The 24478-nt window shown below is 39.6% G+C and overlaps 1 protein-coding gene across 1 annotated transcript in view; it reads left to right on the forward strand.

Moving 5' to 3' along the window:
- CCDC7 (coiled-coil domain containing 7) overlaps positions 1-24478 on the forward strand; it is a 341366-nt gene that overhangs the window by 205801 nt on the left and 111087 nt on the right. Inside the window, 4 exon segments of the mRNA XM_021064965.1 lie at positions 1239-1349; positions 13687-13773; positions 16548-16658; positions 21894-22004. Of these exon segments, the coding sequence (XP_020920624.1) occupies positions 1239-1349; positions 13687-13773; positions 16548-16658; positions 21894-22004 (420 nt within the window).

Raw genomic sequence — 24478 nt, forward strand, 5'->3', positions numbered from 1 at the left:
GAGGCTTAGTTGAGCCAGGTAACTGGTGAGAGTGACAGAAATGAACTTAGGTCTGAGTCTGGTAAACAGTCTTATCGCTTTTCTTACTTCTTCTTGTTTGATCAAGGGACTATCAGGTGACTTGAAGAGCACCTTATAGTTGGCCATAAGAATGGTCCAAAAAAGTTTTCTAGTGTCAAGAAATTCACCACAGTTGGCCCATGTGAGTCCAAGAGCAAATAATATCTAGCAAAGAAAGAAAAGGGTCTCAGATGTACATGACGTTTCTTCCACCTGCCCCTTTCCTCATCCTTCTTGGATAAAGTGGCCGTGGAAAATGTTCTGAAAGAAGGGGGCCTACAGTGACACACCAGAAAAGGTGCTATTCTCCCTAATTTATTTTAACAAGATTACTTTCTTTATGGTGGAGTCAAACTATCCAAATCTCTATGGTTTCTTTGGGTCACTGGGCAAAAAGCAATCCCGAGGGCTCTTCCTAGTTTCTCATTAAAATTGAGAAATATTTGCTGCACCATAGGCTGTCATCACAGCCAGGAACATACTTAGATTTAACAGTAGTTGTTTCCAGTTCTGCGTGCAGGGTTTATACAACTTTTGGTGACCAACTACAATGTTTTCTGGTTTATCTTTCCTTTATTTCTTTTTCTAAAGGTAAGTATCTTATATTTTCTTTTTATTTCCTATTCTTTCTTTCCTAAAAACATACTTGATAGCTTCTCTATTCTTTTCTACACTACCCTGTCTCCTAACAATCCCTGCAATTTGGATTATAAATATTTTTTCATTACTTTTAGAGCTTTATGTATAACTCTTTGTACCATATTATACACTATAGTTTATAATACCCTAACTTATAGTATATACCTTGTATTTCAACCAATCTCATATGCCAGTACATTTAGGTACTTTTGAGTATTTTGAAATTAAAAATACAGTGTAATGAATAACATTTACATGTGCATTTTCATTCTTTGGTCTATGAATATATATTAACCTAAATTATAAATAATATAAAATAAGTAAGGACTAATATAAAATATATTTGATACCAAGGAATATTTGTGAAATAATAAGAAACACATTAAAGTTCTCACCATTTTTATGTCAGGTCTAGCATTATGGTAATTTCTTATATTTTGTATTTATAAAAATGAGAGAAACGCCTAAGTTAGGTATCTAAGGATTTCACAATATATCTGTTTTTCTGTCTAATGTACTAAATGTGTCTCTTTATGTAGGCAGTGCTGATGTATCAGGTAAAAATCTTATGCTTAAGCATGAAGACTCAAAGTCAGAAACAGAAATGCAGGTAGAGAAGAAAAAATCTTCTGGAGATGAAAGGCTCATTAGTAAGTATAATTAGATAACTTTAAATTCTTTTTTTCTCTTTTTCTTTTTGTCTTTATTTTAAAAAAATTTCTTAACATATAGTTGATTTGCAGTGTTGTGCCAGTTTCTGCTATATAGCAAAGTGACCCAGGCATAGACATAGATACATTCTCTTCCTCATATTGTCTTTCATTGTGTTCTATCCCAAGATACTGGATATACTTCCCTGTGCTATACAGTAGGGTCTCAGAGCTTATCCATTCTAAATGCAATAGTTCGCATCTACTAACCCCAAACTCTCAGTCTATCCCACTCCCAACCCTCTCCCCCTTGACATCCGCAAGTCTGTTCTCTATGCCTGCGAGTCTGTTTCCATTTTTTGTAGATAGGTTCATTTGTGCTGTATTTTAGATTCCATGTATAAGTGATATCATTTGTATTTGTCTTTCTGTTTCTGACTTCCTTCACTCAGTATGAGAATCTTTAGTTCCATCCACGTTGCTAAAACTGGCATTTTTTTGTTCTTTTTATGGCTGAGTAGTATTCCATTGTGTGTGGGTGTGGGTGTGGTTGTGTGTGTGTGTACCACATCTTCTTAATCCATTCTTCTGTCAGTGGACGTTTAGGTTGTTTCCATGTCTTGGCTATTGTGAATAGTGCTGCAATGAAGAGAGGTGCATGTATCTTTCTGAATTATAGTTTTGTCAGATATATGCTCAGGAGTGGAATAGCTGGGTCATATTGGTAGTTCTATATTTAGTTTTCTGGGAGGCTTCATACTGTTCTCCAGAGTGGCTGTACCCACTTAGATTCCCACCCAGCAGGGAAAGAAGTTTCCCTTTTCTTCACACCCTCCCCAGCATTTATTGTAGACTTATTCATGATAGCCATTCTTAGCATTGTGAGATGGTACCTCACTATAGTTTTGATCTGCATTTCTCTAATAATTAGGGTTGTTGAGCATTTTTTCATATGCCTACTGGTCATCTTTATGTCTTTGGAGAAATGTCTGTTTAGGTCTGTCCAAATTATCTCTTCTTGATTCAGTTTAGGTGGGCTGTATGTTTTTAGAAAGCTGTCCATTTCTTCTAGATTGTCAAATTTGTTGGCATGTAATTGTTCATAGTGTTTTCTTAAGGACTATCAGTTGAGATTTCTCCCTTTTCTTTCTTCTTTTATATCTCATTTTTCATTTCTTATTTGTTTATAACCCAAAAATAAACCTCTTGGTGAACCTGACCAGAGGTTTGTCAATTTTGTTTACCCTTTCAAAGAACTAGCTCTTTGTTTTATTGATTTTTTTCTATTGTTTTTTAACTCTCTGTTTTATTGATTTCTTCTCTGATCTTTATGATTTCCTTCCTTCTGCTGACGTTAGGCTTTGTTCTTCTCTTTCTAATTCTGTTAGATGGTAGATTAGGTTGTTCATTTGAGATTTTCCTTTTTTTAGGAAGTTCTGTATCATTGCGAACTTCTGCCTAAGAACTGCTTCTGCAGCATCCCATAGATTTTGTATGGTTGTGTTCTCCTTGTTGTTTGTCTCGAGGTATTTTTTTAATTTCCTTTTTGATTTCCTCATTAACTCATTGGGTTTTTACTAGCATGTTATTTAGTTTCCATGAAGTCAGTTTTTTCTCATTTCTTTTCCTATGGTTGATTCTGATTTCATGCTATTGTGGTCAGAGAAGATGCTTGAAATAATTTCTATTGTCTTAAATTGGTTGAGGTTAGTTTTGTGCCTCGGTATGTGGTCAGTCCGAGAATGTTCCATATGCACTTAAAAAGAATGTGTATTCTGGGTTTTTTTGATATAATGTCCTAAAAAGATTAAGTCTAACTGTTCTATTGGGTCAGTTAGGATCTCTGTTGCCTTATTAATTTTCTGTCTAGAGGATCTGGCCATTGATGTGAGTATGGTGTCAAAATCTCCTATTATTATTGTACTCCCATCAGTTTCTCTTTTTATGTATGTTAGTATTTGTTTTATATATCTGGGTACTTCTATACTAGGGACATATATTGACAAGTTGTTGAATTGATTTTTATATCACGAAATAGTGTCCTTCTTTGTCTTTCTTTATGGCCTTTGTTTTAAAGCCTATTTTGTCTGATGTGAGTATTGCAACTCCTGGTTTCCTGTCATTTCCATTCACAAGAAATGTCTTTTTCCATTCCCTCACTTTCAATTTATATGTATCCTTTGCCCTAAAGTGGGTCTCTTGTGGGCAGCATACTGCAGGTTCTTTTTTTTTTTTATCCAGTCTGCCACTCTGGCTCTTGGTTAGAGCATTCATCCCCTGGGCATTTAAAGTAATTATTAATAGATATGTATTTATTGCCATTTTAAATCCTGTTTTCCAGGTGATTCTCTGTTTCTCCTTTGTTCCCTTCTTTTTTTGGTTGGATGATTCCTTTTATTTTATGCTTGTGTCCTCTTCTTTTTGGTTTTTGTGAATATGTATTTGGTTTTGATTTGTGTTTGTCCAGTTTTTCACATATGTTAACCTGTTCCTATATCTGCTTGCTTTAGACTGACAGTCATAGGCTCAAACATATTCTAAAATAAAAAAGTTTAGATTTTCTTACTCTTCTTCCCCACATTTCATGATTTTGATTCCTTTTTTACATCTTCATATTTATCCTTTTGCTCCTCCTTGTGTTTATCATCACTTTCACAAATATTTTTTTTCTTTTAGATCTGTGTTTTGGCTAATTTAAGTGATTATTTCCAATTGTGATTCCCTCCATCCTGTATCTTCTTACTTCTTTCCTATTTGGAGGAGACCTCTTGGTATTTCTTTTAGAATGGATTTAGGATGCTGTATTTTAGTTTTTGTTTGTCAGAGGAATTCTTCACTTCTCCTTTTATTTGATTTTACTTATTTATTTATTTATTTATTTATTTATTTATTTATTTTTAGGCCCACACCTGCAGCATATGGAAGTCCCAGGCTAGGGGTTGAATTGGAGCTGCAGCCACCAGCCTCTGCCACAGCTACAGCAGTGCAGTATCTGAGCCACATCTGCAACTCATACCACAGCTCATAGAAATACTGATCCTTAACCCACTGAACAAGGCCAGGGACCAAACCCGCATCCTCATGGATACTAATTGGGTTTGTTTCCACTGAGCCACAAAGGGAACCCCCTCTCCTTTTATTTAAAATGATAATCTTGCTGCGTAGAGTATTCTAGGCTGCGGATTTTTCTCTTTTAGAACTTTGACTATATCTTGCCACTCTCTTCTGGCCTGATATCCTTTAGATTTGGAAAGTTTTCAATCCCCTTTTCTTTTTCTTCTCCTGGAATCCCTATTATGTGTAGATTGGCATGCTTTACATTATCCTATAGACCTCTTATATTGCTTTCATGTTTTTTATTTGGTTTTCTGTCTGCTGTCCCTATTGGATAATTTCCGTTATTCTATCTTCCACATCACTTATTTGTTCCTTTGTGTTATTCATTCTGCTGTTCAGTGCTTTTAACTCAGCTTGCATCTCTGCAAATGAATTTTCTAACTTTTCTTGCCTCCTCTTTATAGTTTCTAGTTCCTTTTTAAAGTGATCTGTGTTACTGTTGATATACATTCTTAATTCCTTCAGTATTTTCATTATGTCCTTTTTGAACTTGATGTCTATTAGACTGCAGAGGTCTTTTTTATTATTTGCTTTTTCAGTGGAATTCTCATTCTTTTAACTGGGAATCGTTCCTGTGCCTCTTTGTTTTGCTTATATTTTTCTTATTCTGTGAGTTTAGGGAATACAGTTATCTACTGTGGTCTTGGAGAGCTGTTTTTATGCAGGAACGTCCCTGGGTAGTTTGTGAGGGCTGTAGTAGTAGTAGTAGTAGTAGTAGTAGTAGTAGTAGTAGTAGTAGTAGTAGTAGTATTTTAGCTGTTTGGACGTTTGCTGCCTCTTTCCCTAATGTGCGCAGGCCATTATCTCCTTGATTCCAGGAGTGCAGATTTATGGCCTGTGTGTGCTTCTAGGAAGGTGGGGGCAATGGGCAGCACCTATAGCCAGTGCCTGGTTGCATGGACACATGTGGAGATGGGGACACAGGCTGCTCCTAGTTGCAGAGCCCTGATCAGTGGCAGTGACCCTCAGGGAGGTGCAGGTGTGGTAATGATGGGGCATGTGTATTCCCAGGGGTGGAGGGCAATGGGTGGCACTTGGTTATAAGGCTGTCCATGGCAGCAATGCTCCTGATGTGACTGGAGCCATAGGGGGTGCCTATTATGGGAACTTTAGTGGGAGGGCAACGCCCACCTCAAGAGTCCAAGATGGCTGCTGCAGCAGTTTGCACCCACCCCTGTAGCCCACATAAGAAGTGCCTCTTGAGAGCCTTTGTGTGCACAGAAAAAGATGCTCCTATGGCAGTCCTACCCCTTCTCCTCGACCTCCCCAACAGTGGCACCTTGCTTCTCTGGCAGAGTCAGGCCTCCTCCCACACTCCCTCAGCTGTGGTACACTGCTACCTAGCCCATGGCATACCTGTCCCTAGCCCCTCAGGTTGTCTCCACACAGCTAATTCTAGTCCTTTTCCTGGAAAGGACCTCTGTAGTCCAAGTCTCAGTGCCCAGCCCCCACCTGATTGTCTCAGGCTGTGGTGTCCCAGGCAGTGGTATTGATGGTCTATCCAGCTCTCTCTCTACTTTGCCTTCCTCTGAAAGCCTGCTGTGCTTTTCTCCAAGGCTTTAAGTTTCCTGCTCCATCCTGGCTGATGTTCCCATCAGTTAGTTGGCCTTCCAGGGTGTGGATTCTTTTCTCTCACAGCCCCCTCCTAAGAGTGCTGGTCTTCTCCTGATTCTTTCTTCTTTTTTCTCTTTTCTCTCTTTTTTTCCTTTTGTTCTACCCAGTTATGTGGAGGGTTTGTTGCCCTTTTTGGAGCTGAGGTCTCTACCAGCATTCAGTAGATGTTCTATGCAAATTGTTCTAAATGTAGATGGTTTTTTTTTAATGTGTTTGTGGGAGGTGAGTGCCACATCTTACTCCTCTACCATCTTGATTTCACCTCTGAGCCTCCTTTTTAATTGTTGGAGCAGGGAGGGTCCAAGCTACTCTTCTTTCATGGAATGAGACAGTGAGACACCTTACTGCTTATAGATCATGTCCAGAAACTTCACTTGGGTACTTGTACATTTTCTGTAATAGTGATCCAGCAAGTTGCCACCTGTGTGTCAGCAGGGTATCCAGGTTCTGCTGGGTAGTTCCCATCTGTGGACCCAATAGGATGATATTATCAGTAAGGTAGAGAATTAGTTTCTCCTTTGACAATAGGATATTTTCCAGATTATGGTCTGTGCATCGATGACAGATTGGAATTTGGGTAGCTATGTGGAAGGTTATGAGTGGTGAATTGTATTCATTCCACATAAAGATGAACTGGTCTGAATCATACCTGTTCAGAGGGACACTGAAAAGGACATTTGTGATATCATTGCTGCAAGGCAAGTTCCTACACACTGGACAAGTTTCTACAACTGTCACAATGTCAGATACCACTGAGGCCAAGGCTATCCTCTTTGATTGAACAGCCAAAATCAATTGAGTATCTATGATCTCAAGGTCAGGTGCACAATTCAACTGACTTATTGAATTGGAATATAGTATCAAGGAGACTTTGTTGCATTAAGCTCTGCAAAGAGGGCAGTTATTTCTTTTTCTTCCCAGGCTGATTTTTGGGAGACAGAGGTACTAGGTGCTGGTACTTGGGTAGGTTCACAATTTTATGCTCCTCTAACATGTCCTTAACTGCATTAATTCCATCAGGGCTTGGAAGAATGTGAGCAGAATTGCAAAGACAATACAATGATAATATCCTGGAGAGCACCGCAGTGTAGCACTTTTGGAGACATGTTAGCCTGACTGGTGATGTGCCCTGTGGGACCCTTTGGCTCTTGCAAATGATCCAGCAGCATGCCGTGAAAGAGTCCCACTAGCACCTACCAAAGTTCTCCTTCCAGAAAGAAATTTTACTTTATTGACTGCGTTGTTCTCTGTGCCAGTCTACTGGAGAAAGCTGCCAGTTTTGACTTGTTCAACTAAGATAGCAAGCCAAATTGAAAGTAATAAGCTTTAATTCACTTCCTACAATAGTATGAGCAAGAGTCTAAACAGAAAAGGGCCCCAGCTCCACCAATGTTCCATTCACCCCATGGAACCAAACCAGGCAAAGGTCAGATATATCAGTGCAGATGGGAGTAGGGGTTGGGGGAAGATTATCTCATAGCTAAAGGAGTTCCAGACAAAAGGCTCTTGCCATTTTATGACCCCAGGAACTTGTGGCTATTGAAGTAGAATGGATTAAGAGTGTAAAAGTCTTGAATACTGCGTAGTAACTGAGGAAAATATTTTCAAGTTCCCCCGATTAAGTGGTCTACACAGGCACCTTAGAAGTACAGTGATCAGCTGACCTCTCCTCCTTTCACAAGGAGGCCTCTGCTGGAAGCACCAGGTATAGGAATCTAGAGTGTAAAAGAGCATGGTGTGATGGGCCTTAGTCCTCCACTGCAACTGCCTCCAGTGTCTGATATTCACTGGGTATGCATCACATTTGGTGTGGAGTGAGAAGTATTGTCCAAAGAGAACTGTCACATAGAGACTTTGTAATTGTCTGGTTTGACCTGCAATATCAAACCCAGGATTTTGGCCTTGAGTTGAATATATATATAATTATATTTATATGCACATGTACACGCACATATTCATACACACACCTCACTGAGTGTCCTTTGTGTTTGTTGTGATGGAGAGGGAAATAAGCTTGCCTCTTTGCAAGGGTTGGGGAAAAGCTTGGCCTCCTTTATATTTGGGGAATAGAGAAGGGAAGAAGCTTCATCCCTTGGATCTTGGGGTGAGACAATGTACCCCTTTCCACTTTGCCTGCAAGGATTTAACTTGGGTACTAGGTCCTGGTACCTGTTTATATTAATGACCCAGCTGTGTTGCCACACATAACCATCACAGAATCGGGTCTTTGTTGGATAGTACTCTTGTCTGGGTCTGGTAGAAGTTGTCATCAATAGAGTGGAAGGTTACGACTCAATCTTGAAACTTTTTCTAGGTCACAGGTGTGTGGAAGGGCATTAAAGTTATGCTGAAACTCTTTCCACATTAGGCAAACTTATCCTGACCATTTGTGTGAACCAGAATGTTAAAAAGTGCACTTGTGATATCAGTTGCTGCATACCTACCTCACTCAGCTTGGGCAATAAACTTCTATGAAGGTCACAAGGCTCGTGATGTCAGTGCCCAGAGCTGTACTGTGGACAGTGATAATCAGTTGAGTCTCTAGGCATCCAAGGCCTCACACTCAAACTTAAAGGGCTTATAAATAGAGAAATAACTTGATGGAGATCTTATGTTTCATTAAGCTCAGCAATGAGGACCATGAGTTTTTTGGTGATGGTAAAGGTGCTAGACACTGGTAATCTGATAGATGCCTAGTTTTCCACATGTACCACTAACATGGTCCTAAAATGCAGCAGTTCCTACCAGGGTTTAGAGGTAGAGGCAAGTGAGATGCATTTAGAAAATACTTTTATATCAGTAATACATTCAGAGTTCCTGTCTTGGCTCAGCAGTTAACGGACCTGACTAGCATCCATGAGGACTCAGGTTCGATTCCCAGCCTCACTCAGTGGGTTAAGGCTCTGGCATTGCTGTGAACTATGGTGTATTTCAGAGATGTGGCTTGGATCTGGCATTGCTGTGGCTGTGGCATAGCCAAGGCTACATCTCCGAATGGACCCCTCACCTGGGAACCTCCATATGCCACAGGTGTGGGCCTAGAAAAAAGATAAAAGACCAAAAAAAAAAAAAAAAAGTAATACATTCAGTAATGGAAGCCATAACAATGGAGATTTTTAGTGGCATGTAAGGATACACTCGGCTGGATTTGGATGAAGGTCCCATTTGGTGAGCTCAGACCAGAAACCAGTGAGCATTATCGCTTTCCTCCCCATTGTAATGTCATTGGTTATAGAGACCGTATTCATGTGTGCATCAGTGTTCAAAGGCCCAAATACACAATTCTCATCTATCTCCTCATTGAACTGTGACCTTAGCACACATCCTAATGTCACAATTGGGGAAATAAGGAGCTTGACCTAACCTTAATTTTTATTTATATGGAAAACTGAGAGGTTGAGTTGAAGTAATATATTGGGGTTGGGAGGTATCTCGATTCATCTCAAGATGCACTGGGAAGTGCAGAAGGAAGGGCAACTGTGTTTGTCATAGGTGTCATCATTTGGACTCTATAGTGTCTATGTGTTGGGTCACCTATGAACTGCTACCTGGCCATGATTTCCTTGGTGGGAATTCTGTCAGTGTCCGCTTTTGAGACCATTGTTGAGTAACTACACCCAGAGATTTCCTTGGGAAACCGCTTAACCAGATCCCCCGTAATTGGATTCTTTATTATCACTTTTAGGTCACTTTCTTCAGTGGCAAAACATTATTGTCTATCCGTTGCTGGTTTTTCCTTTCTCTGAACTTTGTCAGTGAAGATCTGGCTTGTCTTGTGAACCACTTGACATCACCTAATAAGGAAGTTTATTAGAGCTAGGAAACGAGCAACAGTGGCAGAGATGACAGTGGAAATTTGAGTCTGGTTACGAGTCTCATCATCCACTGTTCTTGCTGCTCTTTTTTAAACCAAAGGGCCATCAGAGTGGCTCATCAGGCATCTTCTAGATAGCTATATGATTAGTTAAAATAAAACATTTCTTTTTCAGTGTCAGGAAACTCATCATAGGTAGACCAAACCTGAGAAAGGAGCTGGGGAAGGGGAAGGAATTGTGTTCACATCATTGCCCTTCCCACTTCCTTGGGCAAAGTGGCCACTGTAGTGGCCCTTTGAATGGTCCTTACCAGGTTTAGCAAGTTACCTCCTTAATGACAGAGGAGAAGTGCAGTCTAAGTGGTCTCAAGTCACTGGCAAAGCAATCTTGAGAGCTTCACATACTTTTTCATTAAAAATGAGCCTCAAAAATTCACTATCTTGAAGGCTGTCTATCAATGTCAGGGACAAACTTAACACAAAGAGTGGTTACCAAGTGCAATTCAGTGAACATGGACTATAGTGACTTTCATAACAAACTACTTTGTTTTCTGGTTTATCTTTTTTTTAATTTAATTTTTTATCTTTTATTTATATATATTTTTTCTACTGTATAGCATGGTGACCCAGTGATACTTACATGTATACATTCTTTTTTCTCACCTTACATGTTCCATCATAATTGACTAGACAGAGTTCCCAGTGCTATACAGCAGGATCCCATTGCTAATCCATCCCGAAGGCAACATTCTGCATCTATTTACCCCAAGTTCCCAGTCCCTCCCACTTCCTCCCCTTCCCCCTTGGCAACCACAAGTCTGTTCTCCAAGTCCATGATTTTCTTTTCTTTGGAAAAGTTCATTTATGCCATATATTAGATTCCAGATATAAGTGATATCATGTGATATTTGTCTTTCTCTTCTGACTTACTTCACTCAGGATGAGAGTCTCTAGTTCTATCCATGTTGCTGCATATGGCATTATTTTGTTCTTTTTTATGGCTGAGTAGTATTCCATTGTGTATATATACCACATTTTCCTAATCCAGTCATCTGTCAGTGGACATTTGGGTTGTTTCCATGTCTTGGCTATTGTGAATAGTACAGAAATGAACATGCGGATGCATATGTCTCTTTTAAAGAGAGTTTTGTCTAGATATATGCCTAAGAGTGGGATTGCTGGGTCATATGACACTTCTATGTATAGATTTCTAAGGTACCTCCATACTGTTCTCCATGGTGGTTGTACCAGCTTACATTCCCACCAACAGTGCATGAGGGTTCCCTTTTCTCCACACCCCCTCCAGCACTTGTTATTTGTGGACTTATTAATGATGGCCATTCTGACTGGTGTGAGGGGGTATCTCGTGGTAGTTTTGATTTGCATTTCTCTAATGATCAGTGATGTAGAGCATTTCTTCATGTGCTTGTTGGCCATCTGCACATCTTCCTTGGAGAAATGTCCATTCAGGTCTTTTGCCCATTTTTCAATTGGGTTGGCTTTTTTGCTGTTGAATTGGGTAAATTGTATATTTTAAAGATTAGGCCCCTTGTCAGTTGCATCATTTGAAACTGTTTCCTCCCATTCTATAAGCTGTCTTTTTGTTTTCTTTTTGGTTTCTTTTTCTGTGCCAGTTTTTTATTTGATCAATTAAAATAACAAGTAACTAAAAGTAACAATTAAGCCTTTATTCCCTTAGGGCAATAGCACAAAGAAGGGTCTAAACTGCAAGGGCCCAGCTGTATCAATGTTCTGTTTCCCCCCTGGAAACAGCACTGAGGGTTGCATACATCAGTGCAAATGGTGTGAGATGTAGGAGAGGATCCTCTCACAGGTGAAGGAGCACCAGACAGAGAGCTCTTACTGTTCTATGGATCCTATGTCCCTGAGAGGTGGTGGGAGGGCTGGGAAGAGAAATGTCCTGAATACTGAATCAGAACTAAGAAAAGCTTCTTCGAGCCCTGCCCCCATCCCCTTACCGATAGGTATGCTAGGCAGGACAATACTTCAGTCAAGTCCACCTCCCCCCTTAAGGGGGCCTCCAGTTGAAGGTGACTAGACTGAGAATGCAGTGTGCCTAAGTGTGGCAGAGGAGGGAGGGCTGTGTCTACGACTGCAGCTGCCTCCAGTGCCTGCAGGGCACAGTCTGTGCATCATGTCTCTTGAGCTGAGAAACTTTTCCCCATAACTGCCAGGTAATGCCTTTTTAATTGTCTATGATTGTGCCTGAAATATTACATGTAAGATTTAGCCTGAAGTCAAGTTACTTAAGCACATTCTCATATTTATGTATGTACTTTAAATATATACATTTGTATATTTATACATATGTATTAGCCTAAATATCTATATATGTGTATATAAACCTGCAGACAGATTTAGAATTCATGATAAATCTTGGAAACCTTCAGTTCTACTTCATCCCCTCAGGCCTTGTTCTGCCTTCTTCCATTTCATGTGTGTATATCTTTTCTTTCACTATGTGAATCCTGACTCTAAATAATATAATGCATTTACTCACTTGTTCCATCTTGTTATGCCTCTAAAATTGTTTTGGCATTGTAAGCACACAGGTGTGGAAAAACAAGCCTACTGAAAACATTTTGTCTTGTGTTTACAGTCTTTCCACTCTTTGCCTGTGCATGAGGGTATATGTCAAATATTGTATTGATGAGTTACTTGGATTAGTGCTTTCTTTTTTCTTTCAGTGGGTACATTTTCTTTAAATTAGCTTTCAGTTTTAGTTCCTCAATTATTTTTGAAACATGTGGAACCTGAACCTGCTTCCATAAGTAGAAAAAATACACAGAAAGGTATATATAAAGGAGTCCCATTTCCTCCCCAGTTCTCTTTCTTTCATCCTGTAGGTAACCAACTACATTGTTTTCTATCTAACTTGTGTTTCATTTTGTAAAGATAAGTACTCTCAATTCTCTCTCTCTCCCTTTTTTTGCTTTTTAGGGCCACAACTGTAGCATATGGAAGTTCCCAGCCTAGGGGTTGAATCAGAGCTGCAGCCGTCAGTCTACACCACAGCCACAGCAACACTGGATCCGAGCCACGTCTGCTGTCTGCACCACAGCTCACGACAGTGGTGGATCCTTAACCCACTGAGTGAGGCCAGGGATCGAACCTGAGTTCTCATGGATACTAGCCAGGTTTGTAACCTGCTGAGCCACAGTGGGAACTCCCTCTTTTTCTTACTTATTCTCTTATTTTCCCTTCTCCCTTACCTAAAAGATACTATACAACATTTCTGCTTTTGAGATTTTTTTTTCCTATTCAATATTGTCTCCTCAGAATCCCTCCAGGTCAGTTTACAGAGGTTCATTTGATTCATTTTATATCTAACATACAGCTGTTTGTTCCATGCTATTTACCATAATAAAGTTTATATGCATGTATTAGTTTATTCATCCTATCTCCCATGTATGCACATTCTTATGCAATTACAAATAATGTATAAGCAAATTGTACATAGGCATTTTCTTGATTGGTCCATGAAGTCTACATGATCTGTAAAGTATAAATAACATAGGAGAAATAGAGACAAATATAAGCTATATATAGTGCCTAGAAATGTTTATGAGATAATAAGAAAGCTTCAAACACACATCTGGTAAAACTCTTCCCACAATCTTATCAGATCTAGCATTAAAATTTAGCTATAACTTCAGAAAAATGGGAGTGGTACTATAGACTTGTTATAAACTTGATATATAAAGATTTTATGATAGGTATATTTTTCCATTCAGTGAACTAAATATGTCTCTTATGTATCTTGTGAAAAAGCATCAGAAGAAAATCTTAGTCTTGAGCATCAAAAATCAATGTCAGAAACTCAAATGCAAGTAAAGAAACAAAGAGAGAAAAGACTCAGTAAGTATAATAATTGCAGGTAACTTTAAATGAATTACAACCAGAGATTTTCTCCTTGCTTCATAAATCTGTATTTTACTGTATATTTTACACTTAGCTCTAAAGTGAAAATTCCCTGAGATAACTAGAGGATAAAAGCTAGAGTATTCATAACATTTGGTCAATATTTCTGATTGTAATATTTTTCATAGCGATGGGTCATGTATTCAATACCCACTAACACCAATAATAGGCACATAATTAATTGTCTTTCACAAGATGTGTACTTTCATCCAACTCCAGGAAGTTGGGCATCTAGAAATCCTATTTAATCCACAATATTGTGCAATTGCCTTTTGCCAAAGACTCTAACTGGTGAACAAAGAAGTTGCTGTAATTCAGTCGCAAATCAGAGGGCCAAGGAAAAGCATTACCTGAGAGGCCTGCTGCATGGCCTCCAGAGCATTCTGCTGGTTGAGATTTGCTCAAATGTAGAGGCCTTTTTGCTAACTTAATAGATGGTTGCATATGATCTCATTGCAGGAAATGTAAGAGAACCAGAAGGGTTCCAAAAATTTGGGGGCCTCCTCTGAATTTTTTTGGACTGAGAAACAAACACTGGCAGTTGTCTCCTCTAGAATGACACACATTACATGCTCCTACAGGTTTCACTTGGGTACGAGGTCCTTGTCCATGTCCCTTATAATGACCCAGCTGTGTTGCTATGATGTGGGCCATCATGGCATCCAGTTCTGGGGTAGTACATGTACCTGGAGTCACCAGGAGGATGTCACTATTACTGAGGAAGGCTGGTCCTCTATCTGGGAGTGGGACTTCTTCCTGCTCATGGCATTGTGGAAGGATGTTAAAGGTATATTACAACCTATTACACAAAGGCCAGCTGATCTTGATCATCAGTGTGGACAGAAATAATCTTACGGAGAACTTTGGTACTTAAATTTAGCAAAGAGGGAAGTAATTTGTTTGTTTGTTTGTTTGCTTAGTAGTTATTTTTGGAGACTAGTCATTGGTAAACTAGTATAAAATCTCTAGGCCCTGGTAGTCTGATATGCTTACACTTTTCTACATGCCCCACTAAAACGGCCCTGACTGCAGCAGTGCCAATCGGGACTTAGGGCTGACGCCAGTTGCAATTCACATAAAAGACATATCTATGCTAATAAAATATTCAGTAGTGGGGCATATGAAATAGAGGTTGATCGTGCCCAAATGGACCCCGCCTACACACACACACACACACATCATGTCATGGTCAGGTGTAAATAAGGGTCAAAGGGCATTAACTGTTTTCCTCTCATCCTGGTGCCAGAGTTGTGAAAATGAGTCATTGGTAAACTAGTATAAAATTGGCAACAAGTTAATACAATCTCCCACCACTGCCTCTTTGAACTCTGCCTTAGCATACATCCTCAGATGACACTGGGGACATGGGAACCTTGACCTAATCCCTAATATTGTTTATTTTTAAAAGCCAAGCTTTCTGGGTAAAAGTAGGCACAGTTCCCTGATTCACACTAAGATCACTGGGAGGCACAAAGGGAATAGCATGTGTATTAGTAATTATGTCATCACCGTCTTGATTCTTGTGGGGCTGTGTGTTGGCCCCCATGGCTCACTACCTGGCCAGATGGTGCCTGGTAGAAAGTCCATCTATCCCTTCCTTGAGTCACATAGGCTGGGTATCTCGACAATGGGCAGGGAGCTCATCATGAGTGGCTGGACTTTTTCGGAAGTCAAATGTCAGTCAGAAGAGGGAGAAGAATGTCTCAGGGGTTTTTGTTCTTTTATCCCAGTTCCCTTCTTTGTCCTTCATGGACACCCTGGCCCCTCTCAGGAAATTGAGAAGCAGTCTGTCGTAACACCGACAACAAGGTGCCACTGTCCCTCACGAAATTAACAAGTGTAGCTCCTCCACGGTGGAGTGCCTGTAGTCTCCTCAGGTTGCTGGTCAGTTGATACTGAGAAATCTGGATTCTTTTTCATGAGACATGATTCTCAGAAACTCACTGTATCATAGACTAATCCTCAGAGCTAGAGACAGGCTCAGAGCAAGTACTAGTCCCCGGGTACAACTCAGCCAGCAGTATCTGCAGTGACTTTTGTGATCAGCCGCATTGTTTTCTGGTTTACTTTTCCCATATTTCATTTTATAAACGTAAGTATCTCTCTCATCTGAAATAAATTCCCTTTCCTTCTTACTTAAATGATAGATATTCTCTCTTTTAGGATTTTCCCCCCCCTTAAGCATTGTTTCCTAGAACGCTTCCAGATCAGTTTTTCAGGATCTTTTTTATTGTTTTTATACCTGTTGGTACAGCCGTTTGTACATGATTGTGTCTCATAGTCCATATAGTCATAGTTCACACATGTCACTTTAGTCTACCAGCCAGCTATGTTGGAATATTTTAAGTGGTTTTGAGTATTTTGCAATTGCAAATATGCTGTAATGAATAACTCTGCACATGTTTATTTTCATTGTTTGGTGTATGAATATGTATTAACTGAATATATTTTTTAAAACTAAGGAAACTAGAGAGTAATGTTAATATGTTTTGAAGTCTAGGAATGTTAATGATATGATAAAATACCTTCCATACACACATTAAGACTCGTCTACTAGTTTTACATCAAATCTAGCATTATGGTAATCTACTTCTACCTTCATAAGCATGAGAGCACATGCTGCTATTCACCTGTTGTAAATTTGAGACCCAGGGATTTCACAGTAGATCTTTTTTAGAATTTAGCAAGACTAAATCCTTCTTTTTATGTAGCTGAGGATGAAGTTCCAGATGAAACTCACATACTTGAGCATCAAGACTTAGTGTCAAGATCAGAAATCGAAGTGAAGAAACAAATCTCTCAGGAAGGGGAAAAGCTTACTAGTAAGTACAAAAATCACAGGGCACTTTAAATTTTTCGAAGTAAGCTCATCAGAAGATCTTTTTATTTAGGTTCACGAATATATATTTGAGCAAACATTTTATGGAAATTTTATGTCTTGACTAATGTGCAAATACCATGAGATAACTAGGAAAAGAAGGCGAAATATTGATACGCTTTGGTTGGAATTTCTGTCCTTAAGATTGTTTTGTGACCAGAAGATGAATGCCCCAAGGCCCAATAGCAGGTGAATAATTGTCTCTTCAAAGCAGCGTGCTTTTCAGCCAATTCCAGGGGATGTGTGTACAGAGCCCCAACCGATGCTCTAACCAATGGCAGCAGCCTTTTGCCCCAGGTTCCAGTGGCAAACTGATGTTTCTGAGATCTGTGATTCAAACTTCAGATGGGGATAGGAGGCCTGTGAGAGAGTCTCTAGGGCATCCTCCTGGTTGTGCCCTCACTGGAAGGAGGCAGCCGTCCTGGTAACCCCATACCATAGATTGACATCATCACGGACTGAACTCCACATGGGAAAAGGAGAGTGCAGGTGGTCAAAGAGTCCCACAGATTGCTGGGCCTATTTTCATTTGTCAGAGTCAAATAGCCAAAGCTTGACAGTCTTCTCTTCTGGAAAGAGATGTATTGCCCCTTAGATATCATGCCCAGGAATTTCACTAGAGTACCTCTGCCTTGTGTGTACTGATGGGCCAGCCAAGAGCTACTGGGCCAAAAGGGCACTGGGTCCTTGCAGGGTGGTGTCTCTGTCTGGGCCCACTTGAGTGAAAACTAGTCCACCTCTAAGGAGCAGGCCACTTAGAGGCCACTACCTGTGCCTTGATTACAGATATTTGAGGAATTTCGTGGCCCTGTGAAAGACATTAGTAGTATATTGCAACTCATCTCTGTCTAAGATTAAACTGACTTTGATCATTTGTGTGGAGAGGGATGCAGCAAAGGGCATTTGATTTTCCAGGTTGTTGTTTTTTTTTTTTTTTTTTTTAAGCATAGTCGATTGGAATATTTCTTCAATTTCTGTTGTACAGCTATTTCTCTTACACATATATGTAATTCTTTTCTTTTTTCATACTATCTTCAGTTGTGTTCCAACTCAAGAGATTAGACATCGTTTCTTGTGCTGTACAGTAGGAACCCATTTCTTATCCATTCCAAATATAACACTTTGCCTCTGCTAACCCCAAACTCCCCATCCACCCCACTCTGCCCTGATGGCAACCACAAGTCGGCTCTCCATGGCCATGATCTTTTTCTGTTTTGTAAATAGGATAATTTGTGCTATATTTTAGATTCCACATATAAATGATATATGGGATTTGTCTTTCTCTTTTCTTAGTTCATTTAGTGTGAGAATCTCAAGGTGCATCCATGATGCTGCCAGTTTTTTTGTTGATCAAGTTCATTCAGTTTGGAAAATAGCTTGTGATGCAATGACAACGTCAGGTAGCCAGGCCTCAAGGCTGCACTACAGCATTGACCTACCAAAGTCATTTGAGTCAGATGACACTTGAGGCTGTGTGCAAAGATACTAGAATGAAAACAGTCTCATGGAGAGTGTTCTCTTCCTTAAGCTGATCAATAAGGGCCATTATTTCTTTTTCTTCCCCAGAATTTGAAAACAGAATATATATGCATGTATGACTAAGTTATTTTGCTGTACAGCAGAAGTTGGCATAACATGGTAAATCAATTACTTTAATAAAGAAATAAAAAATATAATACAATTCATCTCTATTAATACATATTCAGTAGTGGTGGGGGGGCATAAAGATAGAGTTTTATGGCTGGCTGAAAGGATAGAGTCATAGCAGAGGCCAAATAGCCAAAGAGCTGCCTTGGTGATGGCCTCAGATGAAAAGCGAAAGTATTATCTTTTTCCCCCAGTACTGGGTGTCATAGGTCATGGAAATCATAGTGACCTGTGCACTAGTACCTAAGGGATCTAAAAATGCAATATGCCCCTGTCCCACTTTGAATTCTGACCTTGGCATTCATCCTCATGTCACCAGCTGTGACATGTAGATATTGATCCAACCCCTAAATTTGGCTATCTTTGGAGGCTGAGAGGTCTGGGTAGAAGAAGTGGAGGGTTCCCTGGTATAGCTCAGTGTCACTTGGAGGAGCAGAGGAAAGAGCACTAGTACTTATCCTAAGGGTCATCACAGTTGGGACTTTAGTGGGAGTGTGTGCTAGGTCCCATGGCCCACTAGCTGGTGAGGAAATTTTTGGTGAAAAGTCCATCCATGTTCTCCTTGAGACCTCATTGCTGAGTAACTAGATCTTGAGAAAGGTTTTCCTTGGGAAAACGTTTAACCAGATTTTCCAGGGGTGGGTTCCCATTACCATTTTTAGGTCTGATCACTGGTCAAATAGTATTATCTTGTTGGCAGCTGCTTTTTTCATGCCTTGAAGTTTATCCGGATTGTGCCGTGAACTCCTGAACATCACATTATAAGTAGGTTTAATCGAGCTAGGAAACTAGTAAAGAAGGCCTGAAGGAAACTAGAATTCTGGGTCTGGTCAAAAATTTTATTATTACTGTCCTCACTCTAACTGGTAGTCTTTAGATCCACCAGAATGGCTCACAGAGCCTTTCGTGCTTCTGCGAATGATGATCCAAACATGTTCTTCAGGGGAAGAGAACTCCCAGTTGGTGGGCTATCTTGTTGGAACCAAAATAGTATCCAAACAAGGAGGGATAAAGGTGTTAGATGTCCTTCTCTCTCTCATCCCTTTTCCTCTACTTCCTTGGGCAATGAGGGACTGTCACATTCTACAGTGGGTTTCTGCAGCGCCAAGCCCTACCATGTGCCCTCTCCTTAACGTAGTTTAAAAGATGGTCCCCCTTTTCATGGAGGCAAACTACCTAAGTCTCCAAGGTCTCTTTGAGTTGCTAGGCAAAGCAATCCTCAGGACTTTATGTTCCTTTTCACTGAAGTGTCTCAGTCACTGCATCCTAGGTTGTCCATTATTTCCTGGGTCATGCTAGAGCTATCAGTAGACCTTGGCTGCAGATCGGCATGCAGCGTCTCCAGTGTTCTTGGACCCCTCAGTAGGTATAAAATTGCTTCTCTAGTTTTCGCAGGGCCCATCTGTTGAGTCTCTCATTTGACCCATTGAGCATGTGTGTAGTTGAATCAGAGGCTAAAGAGAAAGACAATTGTTCATGTTCAGAACTGAATAGCATAGGGCAGCATCCTATCTCCAGAGGACTGGAGTAAGAAGATGTATACATTTATACACGTACACAAAACATAACCATTAAAAATGAAATCCAGAAATTTGCGGCAACATGGATGGATTTAGTGAGTATTATATAGTTTAATAAATCCAACAGACAAATTCTGCATTATCATTTACATGTAAAAAATAACACAAATGAATATGTATACAAAACAGAAGCAAACTGACAGACATTGAAAATAAAGTTGTGATTAGCAAATTAGGGATGGAAATGGAGAGCGAAAAATTAGGGATATGGGATTAGCAAATATAGTTTACTGTGTATAAAGTAGATAAGCAACAAGGAGATTCTGTATAGTGAAGGGAAATATACCCATTTTCTTATAATAACCTGTAATGGAATATAATCTGCACAAATACGGAATCACTATGCTATAACCTGAACCTAACACCATATTGTAAATCAGCTATTACTTAAATTAGAAAAAAAATCTTATTTAAACGATATGGTAGCACTCTGGAGAAACCCAAGGCATCCTCTTGACGTTTATAAACTCCTTTCTCTCTTTGGCAACACTCCCTGTGGGTCTCTTGTACATATTAAGCACAGAGTACCTCCCTCCCCACCGTGTCCTGCAAGCTCATTAGCACCTCCCTAACTGCACCCTTCACAAAAGCATTGTGCTTCCTTGACTACACTGCTCTTTGTGCTAATTTTTTTTTTGGGGGGGGGCAGGGAAAGGGCAGGTGGGAGTGAAGGAGAGAGAAAGAGATGCCAGTTTCTGCATTGATCTATTAAGGTAACAAACCCAACTCAAACTTACAGTTAACCTTTATTCACTTGTCACCATAGTATAGGCTGCAGTCCAGACAGAGGGGGCACCAGCTCCACTAGTGTTCATTTTCACCCCTTGGAATGGCGCGAGCCAAGAGTCAGGCATATTATTGCAGCTGAAGTAAGGGACGGTCTCTCAGCTGAGAGAGCCCCAAAATAAAGGCTCTTGCCATTTCCGGAACCCCTGGGCTATGATAACTAGAGTTTGAACAGCATCAGCACATTTACTCATTTGGTCTATCCTGTAATGTTTCTCATATGGTTTCAGAATTGCTTTGCACATACCACGAGGAAAACCCACCACGTTTTTAAAGATTTCATGATTTGTTTGTGGTCAGCCTTCTCCTACCCACCCTACTCTCATGCCCTAGAGTAAGGGTTTGTGTTAAATCCTGTGTGGATGAGTTACTGCTTTTATTCTTTCCTTTAGCAGGTTCATTTCATTATGTTTGTTCTATGTTTTTATCCCATTTCTTTATCCTCATAGATTTAATTTTATTCTGAAATATGTAGAAATTTAACCTACTTCCAATAGTAAAAAATAAACAGAGATGAGTTTAGAAGAAAATCATTCCTTCCTAGGTCTTCCCTCTAATTTGTAGGTCACCAAGTATACTGTTTTATGATAGCTTTTCCCTTTTTTTCTTTTATTTTTGTATCCAAATTTAGCTTATAAGTTTTCCCTTTTCAATTTTTTTAACTTAGCATTATTCTTAGAAATCCCTCTATGTCAGTTTATAGAGAGCCATTTCATTCCAATTATAGCTCTATGTAGAGCTATTTGTACCACATTATTTATCATAATTTATAGTATACCATAATATATAATTAAATAATAATTTCCTTAATCTCCTCTGCTTGAAAATTTTATATGGTTTTTTAGTATTTTGCAGTTACAAATATGTTTTAATAAATAAGAGTGAATTCTTTACTTTTAGTTTTATGAAGATTTATTAGTCTAAAGTATATATAACCTAAGAATACTAGAATAAATAAATAAACACACATACACACATACATACAAACACATACACATTAAAAATGTTTTCCCAATTTTTAGGTCACATCTGACATTATGGTAATTTAATATTAACTTTAACAAAATGAGATAAAATTTTGTTATATATTTGTTATGAATTTGAAGTATAGAGTTCATAGTAGATCTCTTTTTCTATTAAGAAACTAAATACCCCTCTTTTCATAGCTCGTGACGGTGCACCAGGCCAAAGTCCTGTGACTGAGTATCAAGATTCTATGTCAAAACTCCAGATGCAAGAACAGAAACAAATACTTTCCAGAGGAAGAAAGCACAGTAGTAAGTATAACAGTTCTAGATATCACTAACTTAAAAAACTAATCTCATCAGATCTTTTTTCTTTCTTCCTAGTATGTCTTTGACCCTGTTATATATAGAAATTGTAAACTTAGACCTAAATGTTGATATAATAAAACAACTAAGAAACAAAAACAATTTAACATTTGGTTGGAATTTCTTGTTATAAAAATATTTCATAGCATGACTTATCTGCTCAGTGTCCTCCAAGGCCCAAAAACTGGTTCATATTCTTTCAAAGGGGGGTTACTCTCAGCCAACTAGGGAAGATTACGGGACCAGTAATCAGTGGGCTCCTCTGATGTGTGGCAGTGTTATTTTGCCAGTCAGCAGGTGGCAAACAGAGAGGTTGCTAAGACCTGTAACTTAAAAGGCAATAGAGTTAAGAAAAACCTTTCCAGTATAGCCAGTTGGAGGGTATCAAAGGTATCCTATTGTCAGGCTCCACTCAGGTAAAGGTATTTTTGGTAACCTGACTGATGGGTACTATCATCAAGATGGCCATGTAGGGAATGTGTGAGTACCAGTATCTAAATAGTGCCACCAATCATTGGAAGTCCTTTGCATTTGTTGGGACTGAGAAGCCTGAGTGTGGCTATAACTTAGCAACTATTGCCTCTGGAGAGAGATCTGTTGTCCCTCCCAGTTTATTTGCAGGAATTTCAGATGAGTCATAGGTGTCTGTGCCTTTACCTTATTAATGCCCTAGACATGTTGCTATATGTGGGTCAAAATGGCATCCAGTCCTGGTTGGGAGTCCTGATTGGGTAGTGCCCTAGCCTGGACCAACTAGGAGGCTTTCATTAATATAAAGGAAGTCTAGTTCTACATTTAGGAGTAGGACTTCTTCCTTCTCCTGGTTTTGCTGAAAGATATTAAAGGTATATTACAATCCATTACATAAAAGGCAAACTGATCCTGATCATCTGTATGGACAGGGATGCTGAAAAGGGCATTTGCAGTCTGAATTGCTTCACACCTATTTCCCTCAGTTTGGGCAAGAGCCGCAGTGGCAGTCACAGTGTCAGGAAATGCTGGTGAAAAAGTTGTACTACAGTGTTTTGCCTCTGTAGTACACTGTAGCCACTGATAATTGATAGCATCTCCAGGCACACGCCAGGCCTTGTGCAAAGTCAGACAGCGAACTTGGGCTTTCTTATGCATAGCATCGAGGGCATCAAGCGTATTGATGCTGGTTTTGAGAGACAAAAGTAGTGGCAGGTAGTAGTTTGGTAAGTTTATAGTCTTGTATATTTCCCACTGCAGAGGTCTTACTACAACAATTTCCTTTAGGACTTAGAGTGGATGCAGTCAGGGATGCATCTATAATATCTATAGGCAATTCATCTATAATAATAATCTGTTCAATAGTGGTGCCACAATAGTGATATGTTATACCTATAGTCATATCTGGTTAAGAGTTGTTGCTGTGGCTTCAGATAGGAAATCAGAGAGCATTATCAGTTTTCCCCTCATTCATATACATGGATTTTGCAGGTCTCAGTCAACTGTGCACTATTACCTGAAAGGCCCAAAGGTGCATTTCACTCCCATGTCTACTTTGAACTTTGACCCTTGGCATAGAGCTTCAGTTCCACACTGTGGACATACGGACATTGGACATTTCGTAGTTTTGTTTTTTTCTAATTCAAAATGTTTGGGTAAACGTTGGTAAGGCTCTCTGATTCATTCTGGAATTTACCGTGAGAAGTAGAAGGAACAGCACTGGAATTAATCATAGGGATCGTTACTGGGCAGAACCTGAGGTGAGGGATGTCATTTGGCCATAGGGTCCTAAGTGGAGAACCCATTAATCTCTTCTTATGAGCTCCCATTGTTTAAAAGCCAGACATAGAGGTACATTTGGGAAACCCCTTACCCACATCTTCCAGTAGTGTGTGCCCAGTTACCATTTTCCTAACACCCTCTTTGATGGTCTCTTTGTTATTTCTGCAGTAGTTACAAAAATACATTCCCTGCCCATGAATTTGTCAGTTAAGATCTGGCTATGTCAAATAAAGATGTAAGTGGAAAATAAAAAAATACATAACACAGTGAATATGAAATAAAAACAAATATGTCTGGCTATGTCACTAACAAATATACCTGACTTTACCAGGAGATTCAGTTGAGCTTGATAACCAGCAGGAATGAACCTAGGATCTTGTTAAAAATCGCATTATCCACCTCTCTCACTCTCTCATTATAGAACCAAGGAAGCACCGGTGTAGTTCACATGGCTTCTGTCACCTCTGGAAACTTCATCCAAACATGTATTTTAATCATATGGAACCCATCACTGTGGGCCAAAGCTATCACAGTACAAATAGTTCCCAGCTGAGGAAGAAGGACTTGGGTGTTCCCCTTAGGCTCCTTGATCAAACTTTCTGCTTCCAGGACACTCTTGAGGAGGAGTTTTGCAGCGATGCAACTCACAATGTACCACTGTTCCTCAC

Source organism: Sus scrofa, chromosome 10 (genome assembly GCF_000003025.6).
Source record: "Sus scrofa isolate TJ Tabasco breed Duroc chromosome 10, Sscrofa11.1, whole genome shotgun sequence".
Lineage (NCBI taxonomy): Eukaryota > Metazoa > Chordata > Mammalia > Artiodactyla > Suidae > Sus > Sus scrofa.